General features: G+C 42.0%; 1 protein-coding gene across 4 annotated transcripts in view; it reads left to right on the top strand.

The window, feature by feature from the left end:
* Positions 1-23,809, top strand: part of EGFLAM (EGF like, fibronectin type III and laminin G domains) — a 152,432-nt gene that overhangs the window by 43,749 nt on the left and 84,874 nt on the right. For 2 of the 4 annotated variants that reach the window (XM_081054621.1, XM_081054620.1), the window contains exons 2-6: positions 7,732-7,841; positions 8,899-8,982; positions 11,816-11,842; positions 18,066-18,183; positions 19,457-19,592. In XM_081054621.1, the coding sequence (XP_080910747.1) occupies positions 7,732-7,841; positions 8,899-8,982; positions 11,816-11,842; positions 18,066-18,183; positions 19,457-19,592 (475 nt within the window). The remainder of the gene's footprint in view (positions 1-7,731; positions 7,842-8,898; positions 8,983-11,815; positions 11,843-18,065; positions 18,184-19,456; positions 19,593-23,809) is intronic. The other 2 variants (XM_081054623.1, XM_081054622.1) reach the window with 1 other exon arrangement.

The raw sequence follows: 23,809 nt of genomic DNA, 5'->3' as shown, positions 1-23,809 counted from the left end.
ACACCTTAGCCTGCAAGCCTAGCTCTGTCCACCACCCATGTTGGCAAACAGCAATCCATTGGCCACCTCTCCCACCTGAGGGTGCACGCTTGTGCAGCACTGTCCACCCTCAGAAGGACAGACCTAGGTGAGAGGCCACCAAGGACCAGGAAACAGGCTCAAGACTTTCTGGGTAGGGGATCTAGGGTCTTGGGGACTCAAGGAATGGTCTACAGGTGGAGGAATCCTCGGACTCTCGGTAGGCATGTCTTCTTGTCCTGGGATGCCACATTCCTGCCATGGAGTGGTTGGCCTGAAATGGTGGATTACATTCTGAAATTATACTCTGAAGTGGTGAATTACATTCTGGAATTACACGCTGGAGTGGTGGATTTCAAAGGGAAGGACGACTGGGATGTGAACGCTACCTCCTGCCCCCACAAAGAGAAGCTGGCAGTGCTTTGGAAAATACTTCAGGCTGTTCCTCGGTGTCTGAGAATTTCTTGAATCGCCTAGGTAACTAGAACACTGTTCTGTGTCTTAAACCCACATTTTTACTGCTACCTTGAAGGCATCTCCTTGAAAAGTGGCCCTAGTGGCAGATTTGTAGTGCTGATTTAGTAATAATAATAATAGTTGGAGCAAGCTTCAAAAAGATGGAAATAGGGTGTTGTTGTTTTTTCTGATTCAGAATTTCCTGATTATTTTTAGTTACTCTGGGCACTTCCCATTGCATCAGTGAATATAACTTGGTTCATTCTGTGAAAATCAAATAACTAAAAAGCTAGCAATGTATTTCTGTCACAGATGATATTTTTATTTGCATTTTGAAGTGTTTTTATGAATTGGATCACAAAACTAATTGAATCAGAGATGAATTTTGCTCAGGAAGTTGAAGTATTTTATGAAGTAAAATTACCATAAGAAATTGACCTAATTATTCAGAAGTTTCTCATGCAAAAACCTAATACAGTTTTGAAAGCCCTCTAAAGAAGAAAGACCAAGAATACAGCTTCGTCATGGCAAAGAAGCACACTTTTTATTTATTTATCTCTTAAGTATAGCTTTTAGCTTACAAGAACACAGCTTCAGGATATATTGTATAAATGCATTTTAAAATATTTTTATTGAAATATAGCTAACGTACAATATTATATTAGTTTCAGGCGTACACCATAGTTATTCACCATTGATATACCTAAAGAAGTGATCACCATAAGTCCAGCAACCTTCTGACACCGTACTATGCTATCACAATATTATTGACTATATTCCCTGTGCTGTACATTACATCAGGTGTACAGCATAGTGGTTAGACATTTATATAATTTAAGAAGTGATCCCCTAACTAGTCTAGTACCCACCTGGTACTATACATAGTTAGTACATTCCATTGACTATTTTTTAACTTCCATTTAATCCAATTAGTATTTCTTAATCCCTTCCCCTTTTCATCCACTCCCAAATCCCTTCCATCTGGCGACCATCAAAATGTTCTTTGTATCTGTGAATTTGTTTCTGTTTCATTTGTTTATTTTGTTTTTTTAGATTCCACTTATAAGTGAATTCATATGACGTTTGTCTTCCTCTGTCTGACTTAAGTACACTCAGCAGAATACCCTCTAGATCCATCCATGTTGTCACAGATGGCACGATTTCATTCTTTCTAATGGCTGAGTAATATTCCATTGTGTACATGTACCACCTCTTCTTTATCCATTCATACATTTCAACGACATCCAGGTTGCCTTCATATCTTGGCTGTAAACAATGCTGCAATGAATGTATCGATGAACACATACCCTCAAAGTAGCATTTTAGGTTTCTTGGGCTAAATATCCAAAAGTGAGATTACTGGGTCCTTCTTTGTCTTTTGTTAGAGCCTTTGTTTTAAATTCTGTTTTGTCTGGTGTAAGTATTGCTACCCCAGCTTCCCCCACCCCAATCCCCATTTTCATGAAATAGCTTTTTCCATCCCTTGTATTTTCAGTCTCTGTGTGTCTTTTGACCTGAAGGGATTCTCTCATAGGCAACATATTGTGTTTCCCCGAGAATACCTAGCTGGACCATCAGCTCTAATGCATCTTTTGGAGCAAAAATTAATATAAGACCTGGTCTTATTTTAATATCATATAAGACTGAATATAATATATATATATATATATATATAATATAAGACTGAATATAATATATATATATAATATAAGAGTGAATATAATATATATATATAATATAATATAAGACTGATTAATTTAATATAATACCAAGTTTTATATAATGTAATATAAGACCAGGTCTTATATTTTTGCTTCAAAAGACGCATTAGAGCTGGTGGTACGGCTAGGTCTTATTTTCAGGGAATCATGGTATGTATGGGTCTTGCTTTCTTATCCATTCAGCAACCTTATGTCTTTTGATTGGAGCATTTAATTCATTTACATTTAAAGTAATTGTTGATAGATATGTAGTTATTATTAGTTTATTATTCATATTTTTGATCATTTTTTTCTTCATCTTAAAGAAGTCCCTTTAAGATTCCTTGTAATACTGGTTTGGTAGTGATGAACTCCTTTAGCTTTTTCTTGTAGTTGAGCCTTGGTCGCTCTTTGTCTGTCAATGGAAGGGATTGACCCCCGAGCTCACTGGTTGTGAGGACTGGCCGTGACTACAGTGGAGGAGTGGTGGTGCAGGGGCTGACCTCATGGGGCAGGATTCGCATTAGCAGGCCTCTGGTGCCTGCCCAGTGTGCCCTTTGGGTGTGTTGTCCTGGTATGTGGGCAGGTGATGCTCACACTCAGTTCAAAGCTGGCCACTGGGCATGCCAGCCCCAGGGCCACCTGGGAGGGGACTCGCTGCAGACCAACTTCTGCTGCAGCCTGTGCCCTGCCCAGGGCCACCTGGCATGAGCCACAAAGCAATCGGCAAATGATTGCTGCCTGTACTGGTCTTGGAGGTACCTTGAGAGGCCAAGCACAAACCAAGGCTGGCTGTCACCAGTGCTGGGCCTCAGGCTGCTCTGCCAGAGTTATGGGACATGCTAACACCAGACGCTCTTTTTTGGATTTTGTGAATCTTTGAGAGACTCTAAGAAATTCTTCAGCATGAGCCAAGGATGGCAATTTGTACTAAAAAGCTACTGGAAGCAGCTTGGGTGTGCTGGAAAGTTGGGTGGGGAGGAGTCTCAGAATCACTAGGGCGTGCTGAATGAATGGTGTCAGCCAGCTTGATGGAAACTCAGATATGGTGGCCACCTGTCTGCACGCTAGGGGTGGGGGTGAGAATAGGGAGTGGGAGGGGAATGGGGGGGAGGGCTCAACAACGAAACAATGGCTTCCACCAGCTCCTCCTTCTGGGAGAAAGCTGCCCCTCCAGCCCTCACCCTGGGCCCAGATAACTGAGTTCCTCCTGTATGTCCCTTTTGCCACTCCTACTGCCCCAGCACTGGAGCTCAGAGTGAGTGAGTCCTTCAGTGAGTGAGTCTGGGCAGACCCTCCAAGAGGAGCACCTGGGAGTGTTATCATCCTCCGTGCCAGTCAGCCACAATATATGCTGATTTTCACTACCAGACATTGTGGGGACTTCTCTCTCTGGCACTGGACCCCTGGGCTGGGGAGCCTAGTGCAGCACTGGGACCCCTCCTTCCTCTCTGGTGGGGACCTCCACAGCCAGGGTATCCCTCCCGATTTTTAATGGTCACACTCGGATGTGGGACCAGCCCATTATGAGTCTCTGCCCCTCCTACCAGTCTCATGGTAGCTTCTTCTGTGTGTCCTTAATTGTAGGACTACAGTTCAGCAAAAACTTCAAATGATTCTCAATGATGGCTGTTTTGTAGTTTAGTTGTAATTTTGATGTGATTGTGAAAGAAGGTAAGCACAGCATTTCCCGACTGCACCATCTTAACCAGCCCTCATTATACTAGTTTTAAAGGCTGTTATTCTTCAAAACTAGTTTTCTGCTATGTAATATATATTTTTTGTCATTGTAACCTTTATTGGTTAAATATGAACGTACTTTTTGTATTTAACTGCTTAAATCCTATTCAGTCCACATGTAAGTGGCCTACTATTTCAATTTTTTTTTTTAATATTGAGGGAGCATTAGTTTGTTTTTCTATTATAATAAATAAAATCCCAGAAGACCTCAGTATTATAACCATTATCAAAATATTTTTGCTGTGTTAAGAGCTTTTGGAAATTATAGCTGGGGCTGGACTTGTCCTGTCCAAAGAGTAGACTTTGTCCTGATGACTCAGAAATTGTAGAAATGTGAGGAAAGTTACTTCCACTCTTATCTTTCACTGGGGTAGCTGGAAGAGGTTTAAGAACTACTTTGATTGGTTCACCCCAGTTTGAACCACATACTGATATCTCCTTGTCTCCTAAGCTGCTATCAGGCCATGTGTAATGACTTCCCCTGCTGGTTTCTCCGGGCTTTCCAGGTCCACCACCTGGAATCTATCTCCAGCCCAGGGGTGGGGTGGGGTGTTACTGGGTGGCTAACTCCTACCTTAAGCCTACCCTCCTCCATATATATGCCAATACTCATACAATCTATGCATAAATGGTGTGTCTGCTTTGCAAATACAGCTTCAGACAGCTCCCAGCTGGAGACCAGCGTGATCCTCAAGGACACTTCAAACAAGCAGACAAGGAGAAAAATGCTGTGCTCTCCATGCAAATGTGCCTTAAGACTAGGACTCTGGTGCTTCCTTCCAACCAGATGGCCACCATACACCCCTCCTACACACGTCTTGAAACCACCAGTCCTGTGGCCCCAACAACCTTCATGTTGTATTCAACTGCTTTGCAGAAAAAAGAAAAAAAAAATTCGTTTAGTTTACTAACATACATTCTCCAGTGGAGGGTGCAGACTAAGGAAGCTGTGGGAAGGAAACTGTATCTCTTAGGATCCAGAAAGACCAGAGAAGCCATCGGGGAAATCTTGACAAATGGCAAATAGGTTCCACTGAATGCACAGCTCTGAACAGTTGGTAGTGTTGCCCCAGGCACTGGGTGGAAGAGGATTCTGAGGCCTCCATGCATGGAAGAGGATGGATACCCTGTGACCAATTTGATCCTGAGGGTGACTTCCAGGTTTCCAGAAGCCATGGTGGTCAGTGATGCCATTTACCAGGGCAGGGATTGCTGGAGGGGCTCAGGCTGAAGAGAAGGATGATGAATCCAGTTTTGACATGTTGACATTGAGAGGCTTGCACAACAGCTGGGGCCACTTGGCTGTTGGGTACATAGGCCTGCCCCTCTGAAAGAAGGATTGGGCTGGAGAAGTACATTGGGGAGCCACCAGCATATATGTAGTAGCAGTTGGCAGGGATCAGAGCACCCAGGAATAGGGAATAGTGGGAGGTGAGAAGAAGAGTTTGGGCAGAATCACCAAGAGCACCAATATTATGGAGTGGAAAGAGGAAGAACACCTCTCCCTTGTTTCTCACTGTCTCTGTCTTCTGTCCCATTGATGAGATCTTATACAAACTGACTCTAGACTTCATTTTCTTCATCTGTAAAGTGGGAATTATGCCTTCCTCCTTTATTTCACGTTGTTATGAGGATTAATTGACTTCTAGTGCAACCTGATGGATTAAACAAACATTTACTACCAGGCCCTTAAAAACCCCACTAGAATGCTTGTAAATTGGGGAAAAGAGCATTAATCAGTGGGACAAATGGAAACAGACAGAAGATGGCAACAACGAAATTTTAGAGATTAAAAAGCACATGGACAAGTGGCAGTAGATTTAGGAACCAAAGAATGATGATTACTAGACCGTCAGTGCAGGGAAGGTCAGAAGCTGGCTAATATTTGCATAGTACTTTAAAATTTACAAAGGTCTTTATGGGTGTATCTCTTTTTTCAGATAGGTCTCTCTTATTAAACAAACAAATGTTCAAATGGGAAAGATAGTGGTGCATTGTATAGATAAAGCATAGTTTATCCATTCCTTTACCCATTACCAGGTTGTTTCCAGTAAAATTAAAGAAATGTGCAGATAAAATAAGAGTATATAAATTCAACAGATGTAAGACACAATGATGCCAAATGGTTGTTACTTCCGGAAGAAAGGAAGAAAGGGGAAACAGAATGGAGTATGGAGTTCAAGCTACTTTTTATTCCCTCCCCCCACATTAATTAATTAATTTTCAGCTTTATTGAGATATAAGTGACCTAAACATTGTATAAATTTAAGGTGTTGTACATGATGATTTGATATGCGTAATATATTACAAAATGAAGACCCCAAATAAGGTTAGTTAACACATCCATCACCTCACAGTTATCATTTTTTTGTGTGTGTGTGGTGAGAACTTTTAACATCTTAGCAACTTTCCAATATGCAATACAATATAGATCCCCAGAACTTAGTCATCTTATAACTTGAATTTTGTACCCTTTGACCACTTTTACCCATTCTTCTCCCCCGCCCCCCGCACCGCAAACCACCAATGTACTCTCTGTTTCTATGAGTTTGGCTATTTTTAGAGTCTCATATATAAGTGAAATCATACAGTATTTGTTTTTCTCTGTCTGCCCGATTGCACTTAGCATAATGCCCTCAAGTTTCATCCATGTTGTTGCAAATAGCAGGATTTCCTTCTTTTTTATGGTAGAATAATATTCCATTGTAGACATGTACCACATTTTCTTATCCATTTACCCATTCATCCAATGTGGACATTTAGGTTGTTTTCCATATCTTGGCTGTTGTAAGTAATGCTGAAATGAATATGGGTGTGCAGATATCTTTTCGAGGTAGTGTTTCATTTTCTTTGGATAAATACCCAGAAGTGGGATTGCTGGGTCGCATGGTAGTTCTGGTTTTAATTTTTTAAGGAAACTCGATACAGTTTTCCATAGTGTATGAACCAATTTACATTCCTGCTAACAGGTCACAATGGCTGTCTTTGCTCTACATCCTTGTCAGATCTCATTATCGCATGTCTTTTTGATAATTGCCATTTTAACAGGGGTGAGGTGATATCTCGTGGTTTTGATGTGCATTTTCATGATGATTAGTGATGTCGAGCGTCATTTGTATGTCTGGCCATTTGTATCTCTCCTTTGGAAAAAAGTCTATTCAGATCCTGTGCTCATTTTAAAATTGGATTATTTGTATTTTGCTATTGGGTTGTGTGAATTCTTTTTACATATTGGGTATTAATCCCTTATCAGGTATATGATTTGCACATATTTGTCCCATTTTGTTTCTTGTAAAATGATCTGAAAATTAAAATAATAACAATAATTGTAGCATCATACAAATGTTAGTTATTTTGGGAAAGAAAAAAAAAAAATCTTTCCCAAAAAGGGAAAATTTGTGGGGACATGTGAGTAAGCATATGTGGAAGCAACACACTCAGAGTGTGGGGCTTCCCTGCCAGCTCTAGTTTAGAATCTTCATGAAGACATGAAGCTGGGGCCCTGTCATGGCCTCTCACTCCTTCCCTAGATGTTGTGAGACCTTGCCTGGGCCCTTCTCTAGGCCCTCACGTCCTGTGTGGCCCCTGTGGTGATGCCCCTCTAGCTTCCACTGTGATGAGGAATCCAAGGGGACAATTGTGAGACATAGCTGAGAATCAGAACTGTCGTAGGGAATCCAGGGTTTAAAATTGTAAATACATATGAGGAATACAACAATAAAGAAAAAGAAAAAGAGAACACACACATAAGAATGCCCCAGGTAGGATTCATGGAGCTTCTAACACAATCTCTTTTGTTTTGGCAAAAACAAAACAGACAAGGTGGGGCCTCCTCTCCATATCATGGTGGACGCATTGAACTGTACAGCTTTCAGTATCCAGTGGAAAACGCCAAGGCATGCTAAGCACCCCATCATTGGGTATACTGTGAGTACCTGGGCACCGGGATTTCTGTACTGTGTGTTTTAGGATAACTATATGTCCTTCCCATCTTTGCCCCTCCTAGATATGGCCTCTTTGTATCAGCCCTCCCATATTAATAACTGCCCCATTCTCTCTCCATGAAATCAAAGGAAATGTTTTCCTTTCAAGGGTGTTTGAAAATGACTGAAAGTCTATTAGGGTCTACCCAGCCCTTACTCTGTTCGGGGATGGGAAAATCTAAACTAAGAAGACATGGCTCCTCTATCCAATTGCCTACAGTCACCTTTGGAGACTAAAGCAGAAACATGGGCAATAATAGGGAGTCACTGTAGAATGTTGTCAATAAGCACAAAATAATGTAAAATCTGAATTACAGTAAAGGCAGGCAAAGGGGAGGAGGGATGAGGGAACGCATTCCTATCTATCAGAGGTTACAAAATTGGATTGATTGAAGTTCACCAAAATGTTTTCTTTGACTATATTTTTTTTTAAAGTCAGGAGATTTCAGATAAATATTTGAAGTTCTGAAATCTCTGGCAATGTGGGGAAAGCTGGGTGCACTGGGCCCGCATTCCTTTGGGGTACCAAGTCAGCTGGTGCTGAGCTGTCCACTTAGACAGGACGTATGCCCCCACCACTTCCCATAACAACCTAAACCCACCACCCCTTACTGTCACACTTTCACCCAGGGAGAGTAACCATTTATCAATGCCCTTGTCCTATTGTCTTCTTAAAGTAGAGAAACATGTTTCTGGACTCATGTCCTATAAAAAGTGGGAAAATGAAAAATTACCTGAGAGACATGGTTTTGAGAAAAATAGCAGGAGCTGGGTCCAGCCCTGGCCATCACACCTCACTGACACACGACTTCCTCCTGGCCTCTTCAGACTTCCAAGTTTGTGACCCTGGCCAGCTGTGTCTCATGTTTGTCATGGAACTAGTGATTATGAGAGGTGACAGGGCACATAAGAACACTGAGGGTGTGAGTGACTTAGAACCCCAGGCCCTTGATCGGATGAAGTCCCAGCCCTGCTCTCACTCGTGTCCGCATCTTTCCCAGGTCTTTTACTCTGAGGTTGGCGTCGATAAGTCCCTGCAGGAGCAGTCCCATAGCGTGCCTCTCAGCCAGGACACCGCGCCCACTGTGAGTATCTCCATCCTGGCAGCCCCTCAAAGCACACTCGTGGTTGGCATTTCAGCGATATTCAGAAGGGTTTCTAATTTGGGGTGTGTGTGCTGCTGTATATGTAATGACAATAATTAATGTAGAGTCCTTGAGCATTTACAAATGTGTTTCCTGTACATTATCTGATCACGAGCATCTATATCTCCAGAAAGGCAGCCACCTGAAGAAAGAGTTCTGATGTCAAGGTTTCCATCCTAGATTCAACCCGCCCTATTTATCACGTGAGAAAATCGCTACTTTATATAGCTGTTTCTCCCCTTCTTCATAACGTTTAACTCTATTTTTTTTTGAAGTCCCAATAAAGCTTTATAAGTAAATAGGACACATTTGTATTTTCCCAACTGTCTGGAGACACGGTGCAAAAGAAAATGCTGTAATTTGAAGTGTACATTCAAAGGGTCCAGGTTGTTTATTTTTCTTCTTGGGCCGGCACCCTGTCCTTACACTCACCAGTTGTTGGCTCTTCGTCTATTTCTTTTCTGTTTCCTGTCAAGGTCTCTCTGGGTGAATTTTTCTGCCTTGGCATGTTCTGTTATCTTTTCTTTCACTTTCTCCCTCCTTCCCCATTCTACTACAGTTGTCCTACAGGCTGCAGCCTTTTGGATGCTCTGTGAGGAGTTGGCATTAGTGCCCACAATACTGCTGTAATGGTGGTGGCAATGTTTGTAACTCCCATTTAATGCGTGCCTGCTCGGCGCAGTACAGGAAAACCTATTTGTCATCCGTGATAAGTAGCTATCCCTTACTGAGCATCTGTTACCTGCCAGGCTCTATCTCTCATGCTTTCCATTTGCTTTTCCATTTCATCTTCATAACTATCCTATGACCTCATTCTACTGACAAGGATGCTGCGACTCAGAGAAGTGAAATGACTTTCCCCAAATCATGCATTAGCAAGTGACAGAGTCCACTGTAAACCCAGAGCAGGCTTCTGAGCCCTGCTGTGGCTATTTTTGACCAAAGCCCTCATGACTCCAAAAAGAAGGGATTCACATTTTCAGCTTTCACCAAGGGACAGTAGCTTTTAATTTCAGACTTTTGCTTAAGCACCCCTCATTTGCCTCAGAAGCTGTCAGCCCCAATCTTGTGGTTCATTGTATCGTAGGGGGGAAATTGGGTTGAACCCACCTAGGAAACCAGTAGCTGGAGATGCGTCTCCCCTTAGTAGCACTGGAACTTTTAACAAGACCCTGGACCCCACGAAAGGGCTGTCAGTATCTTCAGCAGTGTCTCCAGCCACCAGCCACCTGTTCTGCAGTGAGTGTGGCTCAGGGCTCTGCCTGGAACGTAGCCCAGTCAGGGAGGGCACGGTGCTGGTTTCAGTTGTCTTGGAGTCTGGACGGTGCCTCTGAAATCAAGATTCTACCCCATCACATGAACCAGAGACACTGGCATCTGTGGGAAGGCTACTTAAATGCAAACGTAAAACAGGGCCAGGAGAGAGACAGGCACCCCAGCCTTCCAGACCTCCCTCCTCCACATCCACGTTGGGTAACTTAGGCTGAAGTCACTTACCCTGCCTAAATCTCACTTTTCTCCCATGAGAAGGGTATAACAATTACACTTTTGTGAGTGCCAAATCGTGTATGTAAAAGCCTTTGGCAAAATATAAAGAAATCATATAGATGTCAGATACCGTTCCTGATGGTCATTGCCTTCATGGTAAATATATTCTGTCTGTTAGTTAGTTACAGTCCGGCATTAGCGTCTACTATCAAATTATAGCATTTGATGACTTGGCTGATTTCAGATAACTTCCAGAGTTGCTGCTGCACACCCAGTGCAGGATATCACAGAGCCCCTGTTCTTGGGCAGCTTTCGGTCTCACTGGGAAAACCAGTCACACCAATAAAACAGTTAGAGAGCAGCAGGAGACCAGGTGTCATAACATGCCACTGAGCAGACAGACTGAGGTTTTAAAGAGGGTGAGGTTAGTGTAGGAACCCGTGGTCAAGAGGTAAAATTTAAGGCTGAGAACTGAAGCAAGGGCAGTTTCTGGAAAGGCAGAGGAGAGGGAGGGCATTCCAATGGTAAGAAATGGTTTGAACTAGGGGAATGAGCATGCGTGTGTACGTACCTGCCCGTGTGCTGTGTTTGGGTAGGGGTGAGGGGAGGTACATACAGAGTAGTCATCATGGAGAGAGACAATAATGATGAGATACAAAGTTAGTGAGTCAGGAAGAGGCGAGGGGAGGGGTCTGGTACAGCAGAGTAGACTCTGGATTCTGACTTGCGTTCTGATTCCTGTATTACAACCAACCAGCTGGGTAACCTGTGCAGGTCTCAGTTCCCTCATCGACAAAACAGGGGTTTGGATATGTCACAGGTAGTGTATCTCTGGTTCCATACTGTGTGCCAGGGTGCTTCAGGGCTCTGCCGCTGACGCCCGATGGGGTGTTTGCACTTTTCCAAGGAAACTGCAATATCTGTGTGAACTACTATTACCATGTCGTTTGGGTATAACTACTGAATAAATGGAACTGTTGGACTTTTTTTTTTTTTATTAAAGGTGCTGTAAAAATATAACTGAAACACTAGAGGTGCCATGAACAGAAAGTTTGGGAACCTCTTTCTTTTATCATATCATCCTGTAGCATAAAGATGTTGTGGGTATTAAATGAGATCCTGGTCGCAGAGCCCCCAGAACCACACCTAAATGAGAGGTCAACAGAGTTCACGTTGTGAAGATGTGGGTTCGCTGCCCTTGGCTGTACAGAGCAGAAGCGTTCCTTTTCCTCCAGCAAGTTTTCTTTTCCTTTTCATGTTGTTTTTTTTTGTTTCTCCTTTCTAGGGACAATCTGATCATCAGGTGATTTTTGTAAGTATGCTTTAGAAAAGTTAAACTCGTCCCAATCCAGGATTCAGGGGGTCTCTTTTCATCAAAATGCTGATTTTCTTGCATCTCCCTCTTACTGATTAAGGCCCAGTGAAGAGTGCTTCGTTCTAGTGTAAGCAGGTCTATACAGCATATCAGGTGAATTGTTAATAATTTATCAAGAAGCCACATTCTTTCTGGCATGTACTGCTCCATCCCACATGGCAGAGTAAGTTTAAGAGGAACATTTTTAAAGGTTGAAGTAATTTAAGCTGTGTTCCAAAATTAGGTGAGAAAGATTGAAAAGGAGAGAAAATATTTAAACAAATGAACACCGCTGTAGAGGTAGGTTTCTCCCACCTTCCTTTCCTTCTCCTTTCCTTACTTCCTCTAACCATTCCAGACCTTCTCAATAAGACTGAACCGGGTCACCTAAAACCGGTTGATTGATTTTCTGGATTAAATGCCAAAGAGAAGATTGGGTTGACAAATGGTTAGTCTGATTTAAGTGATGAAATAACCAAAATAACTTGGCTGATTATGTGGAATTCTGATGCATCGTTGATAATCTGCTTATATAGAGACGTCTGATTTGGTTAGCACTTGACACCTGTATTTTTCTTAGAAGAACAACCTACAAATTTCATCCTGAAAAAATAAATAGTAAAACAAATCAGGGCAATTTGGTAATTTTTTAGAGTTACAAATAGAACAGGATGTTTAAACTGGTGGACTACACACTTTTTGATCATGCATACCATCAGTTAAAAAATATTTGAACATGTACATATATGTATGTATATATGTGTGTGTGTGTGTGTGTGTGTGTGTGTATGTCTGTATTAGTTATATATAATGCTACTCTAATATATTGTGTACATTATAAAATCCTACAAATTTTTAAAGGAGGAGATAAAACAGAAATAGAAAGTTCTTATGTTTTCTTCTAGCATCTCAGTAGATTATCTTGCTCACCCAGGAAGATGTACCACCACCCTGTTTTGGAGTCCTCTAGTCTGGTTGATTCAGAAAAGTGGTTCTATTTGGATCTTATCCAAGGTTAGAGAGAGAAAACTTAACCAGGAATCATTATACTTGCATCTACTCCCATCTCTGTTACCAGATCAAGGGTAACCTTGAGCAAGATCAAGGTTGAACCCCTGTAAACCTCTCTTTGACTGTAAAATGAAGGGTTGACTAATAATGGTTTCCAACTGGAAGTTCCTTTGTATCCTATAGGACATACGGAAATATGTTTGGGTATTTTAGTAAACAAGCTTTAGGGTTGCTGACTCTCCTGCAATATACAGGACAGACCCATCTTAAAAAGGCTTGTCCGGTCCCAAAGCCAGTGCTGCCCCTCCTGTGAAACCCTGGAAGGTACTCTCTAACTTTCTGTCACCTCTGGGAATTTCCTCTAATTCCTTCCTCCACTCTGGCCTGCCCAGCCTCCCACAGGACCATTGGAAGAAGAATGTATGGAAAATACCACTTTTCTATTCTCTGGTGCCTTCCATCTCATGATGCTAGATATTCCCAATGTCCACTATGGCAACCGAAGCTCATCCCTGACTTGTAGAGTCAACTGTGAAATTGAATCCAAGGTTACTAGCTACCAATGAAGGTTATTTAAGAAGAGTCATAGAATTTCAGTGTTGAAACTTTGGTCCAGAGAAGTTAAGTGACACAGCAGTTTGGTCCAGAACCTGAGTCTCCTGGCTCCTAGTCCAGGACTCTCCTACCTCATTCCTTCTCTCCTTCATGTTATCTGGATGCCTTCACAGTATAATAGCTACATGTCTGGCCTAGTGAACAAGACAACATCTAGCTTCAGTTTTGGAAACAAATGACCTAGGTTTCCAGCCATAGGAGAAAATGCAGCATGGAAGGGAGTCAAGGTCTGAAATCAGGGTCAGATATTTAAGTTCAGAACCATTCAACATGGTTTCATCATTGCAAAATGAATAGGTATTCAGTAAAGAATAGTCCCATCTTTCCCAGGCCTCCTCTTACAGCTATCTAGGTTTTTGTACATTGGGTCAAAAACCCAAAACCCAAAATAACAGTGATTCTAACAAGATATGTATTCATGTTTTTCTCATGTAACTATTTGCATATAACCAGTTTAGGACTCTTCTGGTGGCTACCCTGTGTCAGAAACCCAAGACCCTTTCATCTCATTGTTCTGACACACCCCATGGCCCTCTTTCCCGTGGTCCAAAATGGCTCACTTCCACACCCACACTCTAGTCAATAGATGAGGATTCTTTCTTATTAAGGGATAACTCAAAAATTGCCCTCAGCATTTTTACTCACATTCTGTTGGACAAAATTTAGTCACATGGCCATACCTAGATGCCAGGGAGACTGGGAAACATAGTCTTGGAGAAGCCATGTCCCAACTGAAATATGGGGATTCTCTTATAAAAAAGGAGAGAATGGATATGAGGGGACAATGAGTCATCCTGTCACAGACTGTGAATAGAAAGAATAGAGCTAGCAACATAGATGTGGAAAAGGCAGTTAGACATCTGAAAAACAAGGTATTAGCCTGAGAATTTGATATGCTATGTGTGGGAGTTGGGCAGTTGTAAGTATATTAAGTTATGGTGTGTTTTATGCAGGAAACTAGATTCATTTTGTCCCCAAGGGTAATTATGTGAACTCCCTGGGTTTAGTTTCATCATCTGTAAAACAGGGATGATAAGACAGACCTCTTGGGACTGTTGTGAGGATTAAATGTGACAGTTAAAAGATTTCATACATTTCAGAATGGTATGTAAATGCAAAATATTATACCAATCATAAGAAGAATGTTTGTTGTTTCTGATGATCTGTGAAGGAGGCGGGAGTCCTGGGGAATAGCTCACTTGATTCAAAGTTGTTTGAGCTTTCTCCTTGGCTCAATGAACCAACATGCCTTGCTTTTCTCTTCTATGGATATAATTCTCTGATTGCATGAGGTCCATGGGTGGTGTTGAGAAGACAAAGGAAGCAACTTTTAGAAGGGATTTTTTTTTTTTCATTTCAGAAAGGGTAGACAAACACAAAGCAGGGTCATTTTGCAGGAAAGCACCCAACTTTGCCAAAGCAAAGAATAGGTGTGGGAAGGGCCACTCTGGCTTCTACTCCAAGAAAGCAATTTCTCTCACTGTTTCTCACCATCTTGTGTAGAAATAAATTCCAAGAGAGAAACATGTTGACTTGTTTTTAAACTTTTATAAGGCAACAAAACACTTGGCTTTTCTAAAAGAGTATATTCAGCATTTTATGTATTTGGTGCAAGGTTGAAGTAGTGGTTATAAGACATTTAAGGACCGAAATATACAGATTTGTGGATTGTATGGAATTTTACCAAAGAATCACGGGTTATCACAAGTCACACTATAATGAGGGATTTCATTTTGGAGAAGTGATGTCAAAAGACAAAGTGATGGTAAAATCATTGAGTCCAACTCTTCTTTTCCTGGCACCAGCCACTCAGTCCTTTTGACCTCACTCCTGATGCCAACTTACCAGGTTGTCAGCCCAGGAAAGATACAGAAAAAGACGAAATAGTTGGCTTTTGGGAGGGTCACCTACTAACTCTCAGAATATACCTGGGCTAAAGGTAGCGCTAATCTTTCATATCTAATAAAGAATTTAATTGTCTACACAAGGAGCTTCTACAAGTATAATTTCTCTTGATTTTCAGTGATAATTTTTAAATTTCTGGTATCTATAAACTTACATGTTTATAGATAAAATAATAATCTGTTCTTTAGTGTTTATGATAAGTATGTTCTATAGATTCAAATATCTACTATTTTTCATACATGTATTATTGAATTAAAACTTGGGCCTTGAAGTCAAACAAAGCAGTTTTCAAATGCCCAGTTTGCCACCTAATAAATATATGCCCTTGAGCAAATTATTAATTTTTCAAGGATTCCCCTTTCTTTTCTGTAAATGAAAATAAGAGTGATACCTATCTCATAGGACTGAGGGAAGAATTAAATCAGGCTGTAAGTGTTCCTGGAATAGAGAAACAATGCATGGTAATTAATGGTGGCTGTGTTTGGTACGGGCTCATAGCTCATATCTGTAATAATCTATGAAGCCATATCACTACACCCATCTTTCATACAACGTAATGAATTCACAGGAAAAAAAGATCCTGTGAAAAAAGCAAAAGCCTGTGGCAGCATCAAGGAGGTTTGAAAATGTATTTCTCCTTCTATGGGAAACACCTGGCAGGGGCAATTGGGAGAGAAGTGAGAACCGAGTCTTGTATCCACCTGCTACTTCCAGTCTCTTAGCCACCCAACTTGCCATGAAACCAGGGGACAGATGGTGGAACTAGAATGCACAGATGCAGGGGATTAGAGCAGGAGGGGGCCTGTGAAAGCAAGTCCATATGTTCAGCAAAGACCCCTTGTGAAGCTGCACGTAGGGTAGAATGGAGGTGGGGAGAGTGAGGGGAGGATTGGAGATAGACACTCTCCAGGTGGCTGTAGAAATGGCGCAGGTAAGAATTCAGAGGAAGTGGAAGAAGGGAGCACATCTGAAAGGCATATAGAGGTGGCTGGGGGTGGGAAGGGTAAGAGGAAGTCAGCCCTGTGTCTGCAGTTACTGCCTCTGGAACCTGGGGCAAAGGTACTTAATCAAGATGGAGGGGTTAGTAGTAGGAGCTGGTTCTCAGTGAGGTAATCTGCTTATACCGGGCATCTTGGTTTAATTTCTTTCTTTTGTTCATTGACTACTTCATTTATTCATTCATCAAAAAGCATTGCTTGGGCATTTGCTACATATCTGATAATACTACACAAAGCTTTGAGATGCCAGTGGAATAAGAACTTGCTTCCTGCCCTGAAGTGGGTGGTGAGAAGGTGACAAATAAATAGACAATTACAATGTAAGGTGAGTGGTGTTAAGACTGAGGTACCCCGAGGACGCCAGGAAGCATAGAGGAGGGATAGCTAACCAGACTGGAGGCTGGGGGTCAGAGAAATGAGGTAATGTCTCAGCTGAACTGAGTCATGAAGGAAGAGCAGGAGTGAGCCAGGCAAGAGTGGGGAGAAGGACATTTCATATAGAGGGAGCAGCAAGTTCAAAGGCCCAGAGGCAAACAATTGAATGGCATAAATTCGAGCCCTGCCATGTTCTTAAGTATGACTGGAATATAGAATGCAAGGAAGGGAGGTGGCACAAGATGATGTTGGAAGGATAAACAGGGGGACACAAATATGCTATTCTAAGGGGTTTTAAAGTGGGGTGACATCAGCTTTGGTGTTTAGGAACGTAGCTAGCAGGGTGAAGTCTACTCGGGCGATGCAGGCAATATTGGTGACGGGGAGAATCAGGGCCCATTGTCATCCTTAGGAGAACTTGGACTTAAGTGTCTCTGAGGGTGAAATGACATAAAGAGATTCAAGTGATATTGCAGAGTACTGGTAACTGTATGGGGAAGCGAACAGTGGTTAGGGAAGAGGATGGAACAAAGAGGCAGTGTCAAAAATTTCTGGTTTGGGTAATAAGAGACAACACAAGAGATGAAGCATTTTTTTGTTTTGTTTTTGGTGGGAAGAGGAGGAACAATGAGTTGAGCTTTACTTATGTTGAATCTGAGTTGCGTGGTAGTTGTTGAATATGGATGGTCATGAGGCCGTCACAAACCCACGTCTGGACATCAAGAAGCAGGTCAGTGCTGGAGATGCAGATTTGGGAGCTGTCACTCGAAGGTGGTGCTAGAGGCTAAGCAACAGTAGATGAGCGTACCCAAGCAGTCTTCCCTATCTGAGGTTTCACTTTCCATGGTTTTGTTACCTACCCACAGTCAAACCAGGTCTGAAAAAATTAAATGGAAGATTCCAGAAATAAACATGTTATACATTTTAAATTGCACGCCGTTCTGAGTAGTGTGATGAAATTGCATGCCATCCTGCTCTGTCCCACGTGGGACATACATCATCCCTTTGTCCAGTGTATCCACGCCACATATGCTCCCTGCCCTTAGTCATTCACTGTGTAGATCCCAATAAAGAGTAATTGTCTGGTCTTGGGAAATATGTCATGGTTGTTTACCTCTTATCAAATTTCAAAACTTGGCCAATCTTAGAGAAAGCAAAACAGTCTTTGTTCCAAGCAATTTCACAGGGGCCTCAAGATGCAACCCTCATAGAAATTGTCTGGTTTGCCCTAAAAGCACTTCTGATCATTGATACCCTTCCTGTTTGGTCATTGACAGGAGCAAGTGATCGGACATTTGAAACCAGGCACTGAATATCGAGTAAGTGTAGCAGCTTACAGCCTGACGGGCAAAAGGCGGCTCAGCAATCCTCAACACGTTACCACTTTGCCCCAAGGTAAAATGGGTTCAATTCATGAATAATAGGAAAGTGACGGATGCTTTTTATTCATTCCTTCATTTAGTATATACCAATCAGGACCTACTAGGTGCCAGGCACTGTACTAGGCTCTGGAATTTACTGGTGAACAGAACATAGCTCCTGCCCTCTCAGAACTTAGTGGGTTGGGTTGAGACATTATCTAATTAGCATGTAGTCACAGATTGTGATATGCACTACCAACAGTGCCATAAGAACGTACCAAGGAAGACTGACAATAGAGTGGAGATAAGAATGTCCTGAGGAGATGACTACTAAGTGGAGATCCGAGGGTGAGTGGGGATTATGAAGGTGAGGAAGCAGAGTGCCAGGAGAGGTTTATAGGCAAAAGGATTCCCACAGAGATGCATTGAGATGGCACCATGCTGGACACTGGGGGAAAGAGGTGCATTGGTCATGCGTCATTGCCTACAAGGCGCTCGTTGTGTAGGGAGAAGCAAATGGTAAGCAGGTAGCTCCAGTGTGTCTGTGGTCTGCACCACGGGCCCTGGAGCACTCAGGAGGGAGCACTTCACCTGGAGGCTCAGGGAGTGTTTCAGGAAGAAACATATCTTTAGCCCCAATTTTGAAAATTGCACAGGTTTTTTGCTAGGGAGAGAAGGCAGCAAAAATGTTTCTGGTAGAAGCAATAGTATAGACAAAGGCCAAGAGATATGAAAGTCTGGATATGAAAAGAGTAACAGCAGTTACCTTGCGGGGAAAGGATCATGGGTGATTCATACATCTTTACACATCAGAGCATTTCTCAATGTCCTATCATTGGTATATATTCTGATGATCAGAGGACACACACAACATACAACACACACACACACACACAGACACCCACACACACACTGAGAGTAAGTGGCTAAGCATTTAATTTTCCTTGTAGGTATTATAAATATCAATTCTGACATGCAAACAGGGATGAAAAGATGTTAGGAGGTGGGAGTGTGACTGAAAGTTTTAAAGGGTACACACACACCGTTGTGTGTCCCAGGGCCAATGGTCTGAACATAATTTAGTTGGATTTCCAGCCAGGGGGGCTGGGGGAAGAAGGGAAGACTAGCTCTCATTGACTCAAACTCTATATGGTAAATCCAGTTTTGATTATTTTTTGTTTGGTTTGGATTTTGAGGCTGTTTTGAATAGAGATGTTTAGGTTGTAGGAAGTACACTTTTTAAAATATATTCAACCTCTCCAGCAGCAAAGATCGTAAGCCAGCCAGTTGTTTTCTGTCCTGCCTAGATTCCTGCCTGCCTCCAGCAGCACCCCAACAGCCGCACGTCACGGTGGTTTCTGATTCCGAGGTGGCCCTATCTTGGAAACCCGGAGAGAGTGAAGGAAGCTCTCCTATTCAGTACTATTCTGTGGAATTCATCAGGTAAGTTTCTGTGTCACATCCAAACGCTGAATGTAGGTATTGTAGGTAGGTAGGAATGTAGGTGAATGTAGGTAATGCTGACCTCAGGTATTCCAATCATGATAGAAGACTAGAGGGAGCATGGTAGTCTCCACAGCATGTGTATTTAAGAAATGACAAAGGCTTGGAGGCCTGTGTTTATACTTGGTCCTTGGGCCAGCACCTGTGCCATTTCTCCTCAGTGGTGGATCATCTGGTAAACTTGTCACTGCTCACCTTGCCTCTTCCCCATTTCCCTTCCATAGTCAGAGATTGTCCTAGGCTCTGAAAACTCCTGAGGCACCAGTGCCAACAAACCTGTCTGCCTTTCAAGCTCAAGACTTGTCTCCCTGCCTTTGAAACATTATATTTGATATATTTGATGGTAACTTTTCGGGAGGGAGGTGGGGGAAACCTTTTAAAAATAAGTACAATTCATTGTTTCCTTTGCATCCGTATTGCCGAGGGCAAGTTTCTTGGTGGCTTTTTTTCCCCCTCTCATCTGCCTCTCCAGTTCTTGTTATTCAGCTTATCAGAGGGTAGAAGAATGATCAGAAGCTTTTCTAAGAGCTCACAAATGTAAAAACATGATTCTCAATGCTGCTATTTAATGTTAAGCAAAAAGGAAAAACAAATGGGCAAACAGAATTCCCAATCTAAGGCTTCCTCTGAATTCTAGTTGCAGTTGGATTTTGAATTGAAGTGCCTCGCTGATGAAAACACTGTGGAGTTAGACTTCTCTGCATTAAAGGTGATGGGGTTTGTCTGAGGCTTGCTGCTTTGGGGATTCGTAGAGACTTATTCAGAACCTCATTCCTGAGGCTCTCTGAAGCTGGGACAAAGGATTCTGCCAAGATTTGATTAGCTTTGCTTGTGTTTCTTGACTTCCTAGCATATTCCTTGGTAGTGGAAAAGAGTTATTTGTTTCTTCAGAGAAGTGCTGCATTGGGTCTCTGTAATGTTTGCGTACAGAGTTTGTCCCAGGCCGGACTTGTTGAATTCCAAGTGGCAGAAGCTTGAAAGGAGATGTGGCAGTCATGTGTTGGTGCGTGCGACTGTAAAGTCCTGTGGCAAATCTAAATTCAGGGAACACTAGCTCTGTGTCACATCATTTGTCTACCTAACCTATCTCTGTGCTATGCTTTCCCCATCACTGGCTTCATTTTCAGTCAAGTTCTTCCTGTGTGGTGGCAAGATGACCGACTACCAGGCACTAAAGACTTGCTGTCTACTAGCTTAGTCCCCACTGCAAAAGAGGAGCTATTTCTCAGTAGACCCATCAAAGTCTCAATAGTCAACCTAATTGGCCAGGCTTGGGTCTCTGTCCATTTTCTGAGCCAATCACTGTGGTCAGGGAGGAGAATACACTAATTGGTCAGCACATGTAATTTTCTGGCTGTGAAAGTAAGGACTGGTAGGTAGGTCAGTTTGACCTCAAGTACATGGACTGAGAGGTCAAGAGGTGAAAACTGTGGTGCAATTAACGGAAAAGGGAGAAACATTAAAAAAAAAAAAAGTCCTAAAACTTCAGCTTTCTCATTTGTACAACTTGTGGTGAAAGTGTACTTTTCTAATTTTCTTGTCTGACACCAGCAAAGCAAAATTTAATACTTCAAATTTTTGAAAAATGTAAAGTTTTTGTTTGTTTTTTTAATAGTAACCTAGAAGGTCATCTGTGTAATGCCCAGCAAAAGCTAGTTGTCATTCAATATTAATTTTGTGGTAATGTATGTATTTTTTGAACTTGTTTTAAGTGTGGTGTGTTGTTAAAAGGTAGAAATTAGTTTCTTAACCTGTGCACACAACTGAACGTAGATGATAAGAGAGATTCACTGGATGAAGGACCAGAAGAACTGGGGGAGGTGACTCTGGGCAAGTCTTCTCCCCTCCTGAAGTCTCAGTGCCTCTTATAGTCTGGCCTTCTCGAAGCAGAGCTTGATACAAGGACTTGGGTGCAAGTAGTTTATTTTGTTTAGAAACAGGAATGAGAAGTGAGGGAAGTGAGTCAAGGAAGGAGAACTTATGAGGTGTGTTCCTGAGTCACTCCCATAGGCCACAGGGGCTACCATAGGAGATTGATTCCATTGAGATTTCTCTGAAGTGCACAGGATTGCTTTCGAATTTGCCTATTAAAAAGACAGGAACCATTTATTTACCCGCTGGCTTCTGTCCTCCTTTGTTGATTTAGGGTTTCACCCAGGGGTAGAATGCCCATCTTTCTAGGCTCTGCTGGAATGTGGATTAAGGAGGGTGGGGAGTTCTGGGAGAGAAGGAGCAGTAAAGTGAGCACAGCACATTCTTGAGGTCGGATGCTGGTCATATAAGGCAAGTCTGAGCTCATATGAAACTCTCCATACCACAACTGCTACTGCAATCAGAAGTGGGACCAGGGGAGGTGACACCTGCTCCAGAGGCATTGACTATAATGTCCTTATCTGCAAAACATGAGTGATAACTCCTTCCAATCTTATGGTGTGTGGTTGGGAGAATCAAGTGAAACCACATTTGAGACACAGCTTTGTAAACGTTAAAAACTTACGAAAGCATCAGGTATACATTACTCTTCTGTACCTAAATTTAATAATTACAATTCCTCTCCAGGAAAAATGCATTTTAACATTCAGAAATGTCTCTAACATTTGAGGGGCTCAGGCCCCAAGTCCTTATGTATATTTAAATTAGACACCATTTTAACAAAGCTGCATATATTTTTGTATTTACTAATATACCTTCACAGTGTCCTGGAAAGCTAGCTTCAATTTTAGAATTCTTGCGCATCTTGGAATTCCAAATGGAACATGATAGAATGGGGAAAGTCAGCCCCTGATTGCAGCTTTGTACTAGGAATTCTGCCTCTATTATTTCTTCCAGAATATGTAACCTTGGTCAAGTGATATTATTTCAGAACCTTTATTTCTTCATCTGCAATGTCAAGTTAGCGTGACCCTCCTCGCAGAGTCATTGGTCATAGATTTCACATACTGTTTATACATAGTAGACATTCAATATGTGTTTGTTTCCTACCCACCGTACCACTACTTCCCTTTTACAAAGAAAGAAATTGAGACTCGGTGGCTTACGATGCTTTGCCATGGTAAAATGACTGGATGGGGACAGAATTAAAATTAGAACGAAGGTCTCTTGACATCCAGCTTAGTGCTTGTTTTATGAAACCCCACATTCATCATGTCTGATCCACCTTCGAGGTGGACGCAGGGACTCAGCCCACCCAGAGCCCTGCTGGCTGAGGAAATGGGAAGCCTCATTTTAGGCGGCTGTTTGCTGTTGTTCCGGAAAGAAAGGTTTCGCAGCTTGTTGTAGCATTTACTGTTTGGCTGCAAAAATAAATCCCCACATTCATTTGTAAACATCTCTGAGTCTATCCCCTTACAGGTGAGTGCCTGAGGATACGTGTTTCGAGAGCTTTCCTAGGGCTCTAAATCAGAAGTTGCAATTAGTATGAAAAACTTTGGGGGTCTTAAGTTATTCTGTTTTTTTTCCAGAGAGGTTTGTTGAATGTTTAAGATTGAATTTCTTTTGCCCAAATACCTCCTGTGTATGGAAACACCTGTGACGGGTCTCTGTGCGCCAAAAGTTTCTTGTCATATCCAAGAGGCAGGCCTTTGGGAAGCCAAGGCTAGGAAATTGTAGAAATCAGTTTATGGCCAGAGGTTATCCTCAGATTTCAGCCATCTTAATATAAAATTCCTATCTAAGTCTGTCATTGGAAGATCAGGTTCCAATCCTTTCTCTGTCTTGGTAGACACTTATACATCAACTGTTCTTCTTCAACCAGGAGAATGAGATCAAAGGCATTGTTAGGAAATAGTCTTAAAAAACAAAACTAAACAAAATACTTCACTGACTAATAATAAATTCACCTGAGCAATTACACTAGAGCAGGTTATGGGGGTACTGACTACGTATCTGCTGGCTTTAACGATGTTTCCGGCGGACATTATGTATTTATGATGCTCTTTTGAGTCATGGGCTTAGGACCAAGCAAATTTTTGTTCCTCATCGTTGCTTCCTCTTCCCCCAAAGTTGGCCTGGGGTTATTCATTATCCTCCTTGCTAACAGTAGATTTTTAATTTTTAATCAGTGTAGAAAAGACTTGAAGAGGCACATTCTAAGTAAGCCCACGGGCTGTAACATATTTTACAATGTTTGCAAAATTTTTGCCTGCTTTTTTTAAAAC

The sequence above is a fragment of the Rhinolophus hipposideros genome (assembly GCF_964194185.1).
Source record: "Rhinolophus hipposideros genome assembly, chromosome: 7".
Lineage (NCBI taxonomy): Eukaryota > Metazoa > Chordata > Mammalia > Chiroptera > Rhinolophidae > Rhinolophus > Rhinolophus hipposideros.
Note: the sequence above shows the minus strand (reverse complement) of the source record. Positions and strands in the feature narration are given on the sequence as shown.